At 50.8% G+C, this 14,566-nt stretch overlaps 1 protein-coding gene across 1 annotated transcript in view; it reads left to right on the top strand.

Annotated features, from left to right (window-relative positions):
• The first annotated feature begins 6,225 nt into the window (after window positions 1-6,225).
• The window catches only part of INPP5A (inositol polyphosphate-5-phosphatase A), a 260,559-nt gene continuing 252,218 nt past the window's right edge, over window positions 6,226-14,566 (top strand). Inside the window, exon 1 of the mRNA XM_050898952.1 lies at window positions 6,226-6,323. Coding sequence (XP_050754909.1) covers window positions 6,249-6,323 — 75 coding nt within the window. The 5' untranslated portion in view covers window positions 6,226-6,248. The remainder of the gene's footprint in view (window positions 6,324-14,566) is intronic.

Below are 14,566 nucleotides of genomic sequence, written 5' to 3'. Positions count from 1 at the left end.
TGTGTCGTGGTTTAACTCCAGCCAGCAACTAAGCACTCATTTAATCCTGCCCCGTGCCCTGAACCTAGCCTGTGCCCACTCCCCAGCTCCCAGAGGTAATGCCTCTGCCCAAAACAGGGCGCAGACGATGACCTGACGGAGGCCGAGCACTCAGAAGCGCCGGGAGGGCCACGGGAGCGTTTATGGCTGTCAGCAGGCACGGTGGTTTCACACACCCACGCTGAGGGCAGCAGGACAAGACAAGAGCGCAAAAATAACCACATGTGGTGTTTGTTTGTTGTCTAAAAAGTGAATGGAAATCCGTTTTCTGTTCATGTTCTCAGGTCTGTTGTCCAGGGAGCTGGCCTGACCAAAGCTTTTGGGGGAGGTTGCAGTACTTTTTTCAGCTGAAAAACTGAATTTGCTTCCAGCCATATTTTCACCGGTAGCAACCTCCACAACAGGCAACATCCATCTTGAAACCTGTTGTCCTAAAACCTTCAATCCCACCTCATCTGTAGGCTTGCCGGCTGCAGCCCAGACCCGAGCCATCGACACTGGGAAGGTATGAGGCCAGAATGGTCTGGACTCTCGGCATGTGCCCAGTCCTGCCTCTCGTCGCTGCCTGCCTGCCTTCACACTTGCAGCCCTGCCTTCAGCCCGCACAGGCTCCACCATTCCCATCTGACAGCAAGTGATGCTGTTCTTTGCTTGCCTGGGTTTGTCTGCGCTCTTCAGAAGGTGCATCGGTGGGTCTGGGATATCACACATCCCTCCTCTGTGCCAATTTCCATCACATTTTCTATGAACCTGCCAATGAATAGTGTCAAGTAACTCCTTGTTATCTTACTTGTGCTTTATTTCAGTAGGAAAAGCTGTGAAAATGTTGGTCAAAAATGCAATAGCCCAAACCTACAAGACAACTTTTCCGTGGCACCTACGCAAGTGGTGACATGTTTTCCAAGCTGTGTAATGAAAATCCATGGGAACGGTGATGTTGTGCACTTACCTGACCCTCAGGCTTATTTGAAAAATTCAGCCTCAAGATAATTTTTTCCCTCCTAGTGGCAAAGCTACTTAGTAAAAACTAACCTGATTCTTGAGCCCTCTTGCTCAAACTTAATATTCAAGGCAGGCACCAAGACTGAAAATATTCAGACTACACTGTCTGGGTTATAAGTACCGGAAAACCAGGAGCTGTAACAGAAAATGTTAGGCAACCTTAGCTAGTAGTGGTGCTTTCCCTACAGTAACAACACCGATCAACACCCATCAGTCTTCCATCTCTGTGCGGGGCAGGAAAAGATATTATCTGATCTGCATTCGCACCTTCAGCCAACTGGACTTGGCCCAGGGGTCAGAGCTGTGAACCTCTGGAGCTGGAGACGGCGCTGGTGTGGATACAGCTGGAGGCAGCTACAACTCCTACTCGCTGAATGGGATGCAAAGCGGCACTTTCATACTTATTCCTATTTCCCCGTCATTATACTGTAACATCTCCTCTTGCGAGTTATCCATTGCAATATCTGGAGCAAAATTAAGTATCAGCTCTGCAGTACACACTTAGGTTTAACATTCATGTCAAAGGTCACATAATTCAGACTTCAGTGTGGTTTTACCTATTACTCTTTCACCATTGCCACTGGCAAACTTTTATATTCGGACATAGATTTGCCCCCCCCCTTTTTTTTTTCATGTAGCACAGGTCATCTTGTTCATCTGAATTTATCAAGTATCAGCACTGCACAACTTGCCTTTGCAAAATTACCTCATGTCCCCTCTACACCTCCCCTGCCCTACAAAGTGGCTGGCAATGTGCATCTTCCATCAGTATTTGTCCTGGGCTCCTGCAACAGCATAGAAGTACTGCTTCAATCATTCCTCGCTTCTTTTAATTGGAAACATTTATTACTGATTGGATGTTGCCATTCGATGGGATGAATGAATTCTGGCCCTGGAGAAAACAGCAAAACACTGGCTGCAGTTAGGATCCACTGCCTGAAGCAGTGTAGTCTGAGTCCTGCATCTGCTGAGACACTGCCCTGAATCGCTAACGGAGCTGCCGCAGCCATCGCACAGTAACGGTCCACGGCACGAAGGCAGGCTGCGCGCTCGGCACTGGGCTCGCTCACGTCTCCTTTGCTTTCCTCTGGGGACGCTGGGCGTTCTGCTTGGCCTGCGCTTCCCCACACGCATCCACAGGTCTAAGATATCGTTACACCTCGCTTAACGTTCAGCATTTCTTGCTTTTGGAAACGGCTTCTGTTATAATCCGTTATTGGGCAAGTCAGCTCTCAGGAATTCTTTTGAAAGCTCTTTACAGATGATGCTATATTTTATGTTCCTGTTTTCTCAGGTTTTATCCACTCCTTTCCTTGAAGAAGGCATGGGATTCACAGCCCTCAGCTCAGCCATCGGTCAGTCATGGTTTTACTTTTATGCAGTTGGGACATTTTCATGCTGTAGTACTTCCTCTACCAAAGAAACTGGCAAAGTACATCTACACTGTAGCACGGTAATTGCTGTCCGGGTTCTTTACAAGTAACTTCTTGTGGTCTGCAGCCACTTCCTATTCTAGTTTCCTGTTCTTGAGCACCGCCAAACTTTTCACCTGGATGCCATATGGCTCGGGATCCCTTTCCAGCTGGGTGTAATTTGACACAGCTTCCTCCAGCATACCCTGAGTTTGATGTAATCGCTGTGGGCTGAAACTTGTAAGGCTTGTGTGCCAAAAACGCCGCAGCGAATGTTTCCCCCTGGCTTTTATTTTCTTTTTTCCTGTCTGTGAACATGTCAAGATATATCAGGATGGTATGTTTGATCAACTCATCTTTGATACCTCTGATGGCTGCATCCAGGTAAGATCACCGTGTCTACAGTGCAACTTTATGCAATAGTCGTCTCGGGAGTTGCACAAAACCTTGGAAGAAATTGTCCAGAGGAGTCCAGCAGTGTTTAGTGTCTCTGGGCATGAGCATGTTCTGCACTGCATTTGTCTGTATGTCACAGCTCCCTGGAGGTCAGCAAGTATCCCACATATGAGGCAGACTTCCACAATTTCAACTCGTTTTTTATTTAATTGTATATTTAATTTGTACCTTCTAACAAAGAAGGCGAGTGGTCACGATCTAGCAGAGCTTTTGTCATTCCACTTGCATCCCTGCCCGAGGAAGTTTGCCACAAAGAAGAGCCTTTACAGCACTGACTCATCAAGTTCAGCGTCACTGGAAATGGCCATCTCCTCGTGCAGGTTCGTTGACCTGCTCATTCACCCGTCTCTATCTGTAGATGTAATACGCTACCGCAATGTGGTGAATAGCACCATAGGACAGTGAACTTGGTGCTTCCCTGGGTCAGTAGTACTTGACAGTATTTATTTTTGCTGTTGAATACTGAGAATAATTCTGCCTTTCTTTTATTAAGTAGTGGCTTTTCAGACACAGGCATCTGCTGCAGTCGCTCACTTTTTTCATAGCTTCAAGCTGTTTGATCCTGTGCATCTTTCTCGTTGCTCTGGCTTGACAGTGGGTATCGGGCCCCTTCTCCAAGCAGTGGGATCCAGGACTTCAGCGGTTCTGCTCCCTCCCCTCGCCCCCATTTCTGAAACACGTTCCTGTAACGCACGGGACGCCCTGCGAGGCAGGGTCTGCCCCGGCCCAGGCACTGTTCCTGGTTTCTGAGATCCTCTGTACTGCAGGCGTGCGATGGCAGCACCTGGAGGCACCGCTCTGGTTGCGCTGCGTTGCGGTGACTGTGCGGTGAGCACACCGCGGCGTTTGGCAGAGTCTGCGCGGCTGCGGTGCGCGTGGGAGGAACCGCCTGGAGCCGAAGGCCTGGCTGCTGGTTTCTGCGTACTGCTACCCACAGCAATTACACGGGAACGGAGGTGAGCTCCATCTCCTTTCCTGACTGCAGGTGGAGGGAGCGTAATCGCACGGTACCAGGAAGACATCCCTTAGATATTTCTGGGTAACTGAAGCTTGCCAAAGAGGTGCGAAACTATTTTTCTGTCGCACGTGAAATCTCATTCACTGCAAGCATGAGCAGACAAGCTCGTCTGCCTGACGTATCTTTAACTTGGGAGAGACTTGTTAACTGACCGTAAGCACACTTTGTCGATCACAATGCAAAATACAATAATTTTTGCATAAACCACACCTGAAGGCCCATTTGGGAGATGCATTTTCTTTGCCTTGTGTTTGGAGCCGTACGTGATTATTTGCTGCCCGTCAGACACCTCTCCCTGGGGAGACACAGCCAAGAAAGAAATAACGTTCTGCTGAGGAGCAGTAACAATCTTTTTATTTCTCTGGCAGGGGCACGCACGTTTCTCTGGCCGAGCCTTCTTGTTCAGCGCGGTGTCTTCCTACTCAGTGTGATGGATGTTTCAGTCTTTGGTGATTTCCCTTGTCACCTCTACTACAGCGTGTGTCACCTGTTGGGACATTCTCCACCATCGTGCTTTCTGCCACAGTACCCCCAGATCCGCCTCTACGTTTTGTCTTCCCCTCAGTTTTGTGTATTTGTGCAGTTGCTCTTGAATCTAGTTTGGGTTTCCTATTTTCCCTGCTCTGCTTGGTGACTCTGTCCGTATCATTTGTGCGCTCTTCCGACAGCAGCTTCCCCAGCTCTGAAACTTAGTAAGACCTCTGCAAGCCTTGTAACATGAGCTTCTGCACATTTTGTTCCTATTACTAATCAGCCATGAAATATAGATAATTTTAGGAGCCAGCTATTTTGCACAGCGTAGCAAAGACTAATGTATCATTTCTCTCGTTTCCTAAGCAGGGCTATTGAAAAGATTCCTTCCACAAAGGGTATTTTTGTAAGCTGAAGATTACTTCGGTGTGCTCCCAGGCTCTGTATGGACCATGTGAACCTACTCCTCCATAGGTCTAGATTCTGCTGGGGCAAACAGCAGTTTGTCCAGCATTGCTAATAACTATCTCACCTTCCGTTCTTTATGATAGAGCCTTACTGCAATGCTGTGGGTTTTCCACGCCGGAGGCAGCGATACGCCTCTCCCAAAACCATCCAAGTGCCCGCGGCAGAACGGGGAACTTCGCGGCGCTGCGCTGGGGCGCGTTTTACGCGTGGGTGCCCCCAGTTTCGGATCTGAGGGGGGCACTGCCCGGCTGGCTGGCGATGCGCGACGGCTCGGACCCCCAGGGCCAGCAGCCCCGCTCCCCTCCAGCGGCGCCGCCGCCTCCGCGGGCGCTTCCAGGGCAGACCCCCGGGAGAGACCCCCCGGGGAGGGGGGGACGGGACCCTCTCGGCTGCCCGCAGCGGCCGCCACCCCAGGAGCCGCTCCTGCCAGGCGGCCACGGCCACCGCTCCCGGCCACCCTGGGCAGGGCCCCGGCAGCCGCCGCGCCCCGGGGCAGCGGGGCGAAGGGCGGCGGGGCCGGCTCCCCCCGCGGGAGGCAGCGCCCGGGCGGCGAGGAGCCCCCGCCCCGCCGGGCACGGTCCGGCAGCCCCGGCCGCGCCAGGCCGCGCTCCCGCACAGGTGAGCGCCGCCGCCGGCCCCGCCCAGCCCCGCGCGGCGGGCGGCGCTCGGGGAGCGGCGGCGCGGCCGCCCTGCCCTGCCCTGCCCTGCCCTGCCCTGCCCTGCCCTGCCCTCTCCGCGGGAACGGGCGGCGGCGGCGAGCGGGGCTCGGCGGCGGCCGGGCCGCGGGACAGCGCCGCCGGCTGCCTCCCGCGGGGCGCTTCCCCAGGGTTGGCGTTGCCCTTTTAAGAGCCGCGCGGGGCCGCTGTGACGTCGCGGGCGCAGAGCCCTAGCCCGGCCCGCCCGCCGCGCCGCCAGAGCCGGGAGCGGCGGTCGGCGGCGGCAGCAGCAGCAGCAGCAGCAGCAGCACGGTGCGCGCAGCGCCCGCCCAGCCCAGCCGGGGAGCGCCGACACCAGCCGCCCCGTCCCGCGCCGCCCCGTCCCGTCCCGCCGACCTGCCATGCGCCGCGGCCCGGCGCCAGCCTCCGCCGGCGGGAGCCGTCCCGGCAGCAGCGCGACGGCGACGGCGGCGGCGGGCGAGCGCTGAGCGCCGCGGCCCCGCAGCAGCCCCAGGGCGGCCGGCCCGCCGCGGCGCGGATGTCCGCGGGCTGCCCGCGCCGGGAGGACTCGCCGCCGCCCGCGCCCCCCCGCCCGCCCGCCCGCGCTGACGGGGCGGGCCAGGCGCCCCGCTCGCCGCAGCGCCCCGCGCCCGCCCCCGGGCTCCCCGCAGCGCCGCCGCCGCTGCCGGCCGCGCTCCGCGCTTCCGCCCGCCCGCCGCCGGCGCCATGGCGGTGAAGGGGGCCGCGGCCGGCGCCGGGGTGCTCCTGGTGACGGCCAACGTCGGGTCCCTCTTTGACGACGTAAGTACCGCGGCCGCGCGCGCCCCGCCGGTGGGGGGGACAGCGGGGGGGGGGGGAACGACGACGGACGGTACGGCGGCGGGGGTCTCCCCGGGCAGCGCCGCCGCGCCGCCTCCCGGGCCGCCGCCCCGCGCCGGTCCTAGCGCCGCCGCGCCGCCCCCCGCCCGTGGCTGCCGCCCCGTCCCGCCCGCTCCGGTCCCGGCCGGCCTCAGGTGCCGGCGGCGGCGGGCAGCGCTGCCCGCTGCTGGGGGTGGGTGGGTGTCCCCCCCCCGGCAGCCGTCCCGTCCGTCTCCCGCCAGCCCGCCGGTGCGCCCGGCGATTACCGGGGGGGCTCTGCCGGCTCTGGAAGGCCGGAGCAAGGCGCTGGGATAGGCAGGCGGCCGCGAAACGTCCTCTCGGGGAACGGCTTGTGTCCCGAGCGCGCCCGGGGTTTCTTATTGTTACTCTTTTTGGTCGTGCCGTGCGGTGTGACACCGTCCCAGGTGGTTATTCGGGTCCTTCAGCTGTGGTTTCTCCCGAAACGTCAGGAGGGTGAGAGCCTGGGGTGCTCTCATTCTCGGGGGGAAAGACAGATTCTGCCGTGGAGCGCTCCTCCCGTAGCCTTCCGCGGAGCCTGCGGCTCGGCTGACCCCCAGGCTTTCCGCCTAAGACACTTTGCACGTTGTGACATGAAAATACAGTTTAATTTCTGTTTAGCGTAGTATATTCAGGTAAGCGTTGGGCATATTTCTCATCGCTGCAGTAAGACGAGTGCAACAGTTGATACGGCTAGCAGTTCAGCAAAGAGAAGAATGCTTGCTTGTAAATTTGCATGAATTAAGACAGATAGTTACAAATACCTGGAAGAGCAGCCAGGCTTCTAAACCTCCTAGGCTGCGCCCCGGGTGAAGTCTGGCACCACTGAAGTCAGTGGCAAAGCACTTCTGGAAGTGAGTGAGACTGACATGTCACGTACCGTAAAGGAAGTGTTTCTAGGGGGTTGCAGTTTGTGCAGCAGCGTACACCTAGCAGAGAACTGGGTCCAGACGTGTGCTGCGTGTTGCTCTTGCCGTGTGCATTAGGACTGGCTTTGCTTCGTGCGCCAGCCCTATGCGCAAATCGCTAAGTGCGCTACAGTAAGCGTGGTTTTTTTCGAGCTCCCCCCCAGTCTTCAAAGTTTGCTTTGTTTTTTCGTCATCTTGAAGGCTGACCTCAAGTACGCGCTTTGATTGATACCTGTGTAGTCAAAGGATGCAATTCATCTTTTCACCAAGTTTAGTAAACTTTGACAAATGAGCACCGTAGTTATTTCTACACTTAAATGTGTCAGTTCATATTAAAGGAACACTGTGAAAGTACTCATTTCATAATAATTTTCATGATTATGGCCTTAGGCTTGTGCAGTATCTATTTGTGAGTAAAGCCGCGTGGTGTTCAGTAGGGCTTCTGCAGATATTACTGCCGTGTGTTCCTGTTACCATTGCTAGACCCTAAAGATGACACCTCTGTTTGACCTGAGCCTGCTATGTGACCCAAGCCCACCATCTCCCGTGGCAAACGCTGTGGTTTAGAGTGCTCTCCTGCCTTCTCTTTTGGCTGAGAGTGATAAAAGCGGCCGCTTTGGAGCACTGTCATTGAAGAAATCCTGTGCTGTCAGACTAAACGATTTCCTGGTTGTTCCTAGTTAGTATTTGAGACTCGCTGGCATTCCTGGAGAAGGTGAAGCGTACTTGTTGTTTATTGTTCGGCGTGACCAAAGAGGGGAACGCTTCTGCTCTAGCAAGCGACTCCCTTGCGATGAAAAATTTAGTTTTCTACAGCAACAAAACCGGGCTTATTTGGATATGTTCCACTGCAGGGTGGGGAATGGAAAGACTGGTCTGAACTTTTGTGATTACGCTTCTGGTTTGTTGCTGTTGGAGTTGGGACTGGCGACTGCCCAGTCGGGTTTCTGGAGTAACGTTGGTGCAATTCAGGCACAATAAAGATGACATTAGCTTGGTTTGTGGACTTAGCTTTTGAGTTACATGTTGGAGCTGTCAGTGGCTGTTTGTTTGTCGGGCTCTTCCTATTCAGTTGAGGAATACATTTCTCTGCTATGACCTGAAGTGATTTCAGTTATGAACAAGGACTCCTGCTTTGATAGACATCACCTAAGCTGGGCTGGAAAACCATTTCCAGTTTCTTCAATCCATTTTTTCCATTTCTGATTTCAAATTTCGGTTGGTGATACATATTTTAATTAAACACTACATTTTTAGTCAAATGTTGCTGCACCGCAAGGTAGCGTAACGGTACGCGTTTTCGCAAGACGGTGCAGAAACCCCGAGCGGACGGGACGGTCGGCTCCGAGTATCCTGCGCTAACACAGTCCCGCCTTCTCTTGCTCTGGGGATCTGATTCACTGCGGGCCAGAAGTCCTCTGGGAAGCGTTCCTACGGGAAGCTCCGGGGCAGGTGCCCCCACATAAAGGGCTGCCGTAGGCAGGCTGGGCCCAGGCGGGGGGCTTCTGGCGATGTGGGTCTCCTGCGGCTGAAGCTGCCCAGTCCCTCCGGGGCTGCGCTCGCGCTCCTACCCCGCAGGGGCAGGACTTCTGCTCCCCCTTTCCATGCCAGCAAACCCTCGCGTGTTGGCTCTGCGATGAACCTTTCTCCGGTTTGTTTAAAGTAGCCTGAGCATTACTGTGTGGCAACGGCATGATTTGCACTTTAGATGTGTTTTGTATGAGTACTGTTTACTTGGCTGGCACATGCTGTACATGCAAATGCTCTTTAGTTGAGACCAGCGTTTTATAGAAGAACAATTTAAAATATCTTTGGTGGAGAGGTTCGTCTGCGTGGGATAGTCTTTCCTAGATCACTGGTATTGCTGCCCTGGCTATACTTTTGCAAAGAGGAGAAAATTGCCTTTTTTTGTTCTCCGATTGCCAGAAGCAAGTTATGATAACGTACTGGTTTGCTCCTGCCAGCCATCCGCATCCACTAATAACCTGTTGCAATGCTGACCTGGGAGCTCATGAATAAACATGTTAACAGTGAAGAGGGACTGTGCTGGGTTTGTCTCATTCCTCGAGTAGTTTTGCTGCTTCACTAAAAACATTAATGCAGTATTAGATCTACAAATATTCTTCGAAGTTGCATGAACATGTGCATCTCATGAATATGAACGCGTATGATTTTTGGTACATTCGTGTTTACTTAAGCATTTAATATTTGTCTTGCTGTATAAACATTTCCTGTTTTTTATCCCAGTATACTCGTGCTAACAACAGAAGATGAAGTTCAGCTTACCTCTGGGTGACTCTTTCTCTCTTTTTCCCTCCTCTGATGCCTCTGCCCATGACAGGGGGGTTGGACTAGATGGTCTTTAAAGGTCCCTTCCAGTCCAAACCAGTCTATGATACAAGCCTCTCCCTCCCCAGTTTCCTTGCTTTCTTTGCTTTCTCTGTCTGCACTGACAAAATTTCACATTTACCTTTCAAGGAGCCTACAGCTGTAGCAGCCACAAAATCAATCTGCCTGGCACTTCACTGCTTTTATTGTATAGGATTTTAATTGCTTTAATGTGCCATCTGTTTTTTTCCTATCTGCTGTATCCTTTTCATTCTCTTCAGTTACTTTTAAAGGACTTCATGCTCTTTGTTTTTCCTTGGGACAAAAACCTGGCAGTCAGGTGTGAGCAGCTGACGTTGGGGCCTGTGAGAGCTGTCAGACGGCGTGAGCTCATCCTCCCGAGGGCTGTGTGTGGGTGACCGGCAGAAAGTTGTACTGACATCTGCAATGAAATGCCTCGAGCCGACCTGTGGAAAGCTCCGAGGACACCCTCGGGCTGACGAGCGATCCCGGCAACTTCTGTGGGACTCTGCTCAGGAGGGTTTTAGGCAGGGTCGGGAGCGTTTCGTGTCAAGTGAGAGTACGTCAGCAGAGGAAACGTTTGGATTTCACTGCAGGATCGTTCAGCCCCGGAGCGCAGTGTGTTACTGGCCCACGAGCAGAGCAGGCTGGGTTGCAGATGCACGGGCACGAGTGGCAGGAGGCATGTCTGTCCTTAGTTCAGGCAGGTCCCCAAACCCGTCTGCAGTGAATGCAGGCAGGCAGCCTTTCTGCCCCTGCCTCCATCCCTCCTGTCTGGCAGATGTCTCGGAGAGGCTGTGGGACTGTGTGTAACGGAGAAGCTTCCCTTACCGCGTGTTTCATTGTTAGTGCAGCAAAGGAGCTTTGGTTGTTTCTGCTGGATGGAGGCAGGTGGACATCTTTGCAATTCAGTTTTTGTTGTTGCCTCAGAAGTTTTGTTACTGTTTGCTGCATATTTAGCTGGGTGCAGTCACAAATACTGAAAAAACACCTTAGTGCTCACACTTGAGAATTGTGTCTTACTCTGTTTCAGTTTTAGGTGACTTTAACAATCCATGTTGTTTAAACCCCTGGACGTAGATTTTTAGGGTAAAGATTTCCAATATGCCCAGCAGACTTAGCCATACAAGTTCCAACAGTTCTGCTTGGGTTGGAAAATAGTTAATTTGTTCCAGTTTCCTTTGAAATTGGAATATATATAATTAACCCTATCCCAGCCGAAACCAGGACACTAAGTCAGGTAGGTACTTCTGAAAACATTTCCTTCTGTCTTCATACCACTGAATGTACGTAGCTCTTCTCTAATGGGATGTCGATGAAGTTCTTAAATTCTGAGGACAAATTTAGGCCAGAATAGAAGTGTAATGATGACAAGAAAGGTAAAAGCTAGACAGAACATCTAATTTTATTAGTTTTAAAACAGAAGGAGGGGAGAAAGTAGGTTAGGGAATTGCTGTGTAGTGCTAGGGTACTGATACTCAAGATCTTTAAATGACTAACAGCATTACTGTCCTACCTGTATTTTCTTTGACTATACAAAATGCTAGCCTTCATATGACAGTGCCAAGATGGGGCACTAAGCTTTCATGTTCCCAAGCGGCCTTAACCTGCTCAACATTTGGGTGAAAGTCTCCCTTTCTCATACAGCACACAAAGAGGGCAGGGGTGGAATTTCTTGTTTCAAGTTCTGTTTGTCGTAGTATTATTATTATAAGTACGCTTATTGCTTTAATTCTGAGTATGAACTTGGAATATCCGTCACTTCTGTTAAGAGTCGAAGTCCATCAATTGAATTTGAAGTACAAATACTTCCCATAATAACTTTTAAAAACTGCCTGCTCTTCAAATGGGTGGTGATCGCAGTGTAGGTGTCTCTTTATCACACCTGATCTTAGTTCTCCAATCCTGAAACAGTGGGTGTAGTTTTATTTTGATATTAGATATCTGTGGATTTAGCTGGTATTAGGTGATAACGATAAGAGTTTCTTTTGGCTTGGGGTTTGTAGTTTGTTTTTCTACTTTTCTGTTTCTTTTTTTCCCCCCACAAATAATTATTTGAATTTTCTGGAATATTTCAAATGTGGTAGGATGGAAAATGTATTAATTAGGTTTTGATTTCTAAGTAAATATTAAGACTAGCATGTTGCAAGTCAAGGCACCCTTTTTTCTTCAAATCATAGCCACTAGATTGAGTGAAAGATAATGTTTGATTCATTGTATTTTTTTAAAAAATCACATTATTTCACTGCTGAGAAACACTTATTCCATCCTTACTGTCAGGCTGTGTTGATGTTATCTGGAGTGGAAGAGAAAATAAAAACAAATGTGCCCAGCTGAAGGCAATGTTTCTACGAGATATTTAAATGTATGGGGCGTATTTCTGCCAGATTGAGCGGGGCCGACGGTGGCTGCGGGCACCTTGCTGCTGGGGAGGGGTCAGCTAACACTTGTGTGCCGGCCAAGCCAGGGGCGAGAAGAACAGAAGTCAGCTCGCTGGAGGAAGAGGGGCAGAGGCAGACGAGCGAGGAAGGCCCTGCCCTGGCTTCGCCAGTGGGTTTGCGTGCTTTGGAGCAAGCTCCTCCTTTTGCTGTGCTCCCCAAAGCTTGCTAGTAGTTGTAGCCCTGGCCGCGGGTGGGTCGGTCTGGCAGGCCTGAAAGCCCTCCGGGGCGGCTTGCCGGGGCTGAGCCTGGGGCTGCAGCTCTGGCTAGCTCCCGAGGGCGCTGCCCCGAAACCCGGGTTGTTTATCGCCTCGCTTTCTGTGATGCTGTAAAATTGCACGCTCGTAACTGAGGACTTCCATTTTAGGAATACATACTCTTGAGCAATAACATAGAAGGCCAACGAAAAAGTATTTTTCAGTGTTCTCTATTATGGGAACCTTAAAAATAAGTAATCTCTAATTTCTCTTCATCTATTTCTGCGCTCCTCACTTTCCGTTTTCTGGTTATTTTGGTGTTTCCTTTATGATTTTAATGTTTTGTTGTGTGAGTGGCACTTGTAATTTCTTAAACATTGCAGCCTTCTGTTTGTTTAGTTTTTTTTATGGCAGAATCTCAAATCAACGTTTTTCTTAGTTTCTGCTGTACTCATGCTTACGCTGTTTTTTAGGAGACTCTTTTATGTTTAACTCAATTCTAAACCCCCTTTGCAGGAGGTGAAATTTTGAGGTAGACCAGAATTTGGTACTATCTAAAACTTCTTGAGCTATGTGAAAATGATGATGGGGAGGAGAAAACTATTTTGTTACCCTTTGCAGTGCTTGTGCAATTGGGAAAAAAAAAAAAATTAATAGTTGAGGGATCTGTTGTATCTTGAGAATGAAATTGTTGGTAACACATTACCAGCAGGATACAGCTGTTGGCCCAGATGTGCAACTGAACAAAGCTGAGTGATGGCCCAACGTGATGGTGTCTGGCTGCTGAATAGCCCTCGCTTCGTGTGTAGTTCTTAATCTGCTGCTGTGAAAAGGTGTTTTGGTTTGAAACTCCTTCACGGCCTCTTGTTTTCTTTTACTTCCACGGCTGGGGATGAGCTCAGGGACATGTGCACGGTCAGCTGAAGTGGCTTAGGCGGTACGATGGAGCTGCACCAGCAGTAATGCCTGTGCTGGTCTCTGTTACTAAAGCGCTTTTTCCAGGTATACAGGGATAACTTGCAACTGTGGATACTCGTGCTTTGAAAAAACTGTAGGGTAGCTGGGGGGAGGATTGTACCAGTTTGTAGCTCTTTCTTCATTTAGTCTTTAGGTAGGTGATAGTGTGTCAGGTATGGACAGCAAGAGGGATGTGCTCGCAAGCATGCGGTTTTGACAAGATCCTTCTTAAATCCTTCACAGCCTGCTTGAAGAAGATCCAAATGCTCGTGCCGATTTATAGCTTCCTAGGTGTCAGCTTCCCAAGTAATTCAGCTCGTAGCATCCCTAGCTTAGGCTAAGGACGGCACGCCAGTAAGTGCCGGTGGGGTTATTCATAACCAGTGCACCCACTCAGGAGCATCCCCGTGCCCAGCTCTGTGCAGCGGTCCAGGGACGCTTCCCCTGTGGGCTTGTGCGGCAACTGCACAGGTCCTGCTCACAACCAGCCCTTCGCTTCCAGCCCCCTAATGTATAATAAGCGGTGATAGCTGAGAGTGAGTTGCAGAGCAAATTCCTGTTTTAAGTATAAATGAGGATCGAGACCCGAAGTAGTCGTGCAGTAAAGCAGTGACACGTTATTGTGCATCCACATACTTGTAAAATGTAAAAGCTCTTTTCTAATTTGCTGAAGACAATTCGAGCAGTAGTAGTACAGGCAACACAGAGGGTGGGGTTTTTCCTCCGAGATGGAGTTGTATGCTTAAAAACCCACTTCTTTCTTTAACAAAATAACCCCAAATTTTCTTTTTAGCAGATATTTTTACAATTCTCTGAGCAAAAGAGCTTTAATTAGGAGCTTGTACAGTGTTTAGCTGCCCTTAAGCAGGAAACTCAGAAGATTATCTTGTAGGCCATCTTTCCTCTCATTTTGGTTAAGTGTTATCATTAACAGCAAGAGCACATGTTTACATGAGGAAGTAATAGTGGCAAAGTGCATTATACAATTATAGTTTTCTGTTAATGTGGATTTATAGCAGGTGGCGTAGAGTTAGCATTTTGTAACTTGCTGGGTTTCCACAAATCGCCAGTGTATCAGTGTGATAGTTTAAGAGGATTTAATTCCCAAAATATTTGAATATGAAATTATGCAATGGGAGTAGGATACCATAGGAAGAATACTTTACATGTGAATCTGCTTATTAGCTTGTACGAGCACTCTCACAAGGGTCAAATTTTAAAAGTTTTGTTGCTGTTCCAAAGTTCTCATCGTAAATTTTCTTACCACAGAATTTGACTTCAAAGGGAGTTGCACATAGAATACCAGTCAAGCCTTCAGA

The sequence above is a fragment of the Gymnogyps californianus genome, chromosome 6 (assembly GCF_018139145.2).
Source record: "Gymnogyps californianus isolate 813 chromosome 6, ASM1813914v2, whole genome shotgun sequence".
Classification (NCBI taxonomy): domain Eukaryota; kingdom Metazoa; phylum Chordata; class Aves; order Accipitriformes; family Cathartidae; genus Gymnogyps; species Gymnogyps californianus.
Note: the sequence above shows the minus strand (reverse complement) of the source record. Positions and strands in the feature narration are given on the sequence as shown.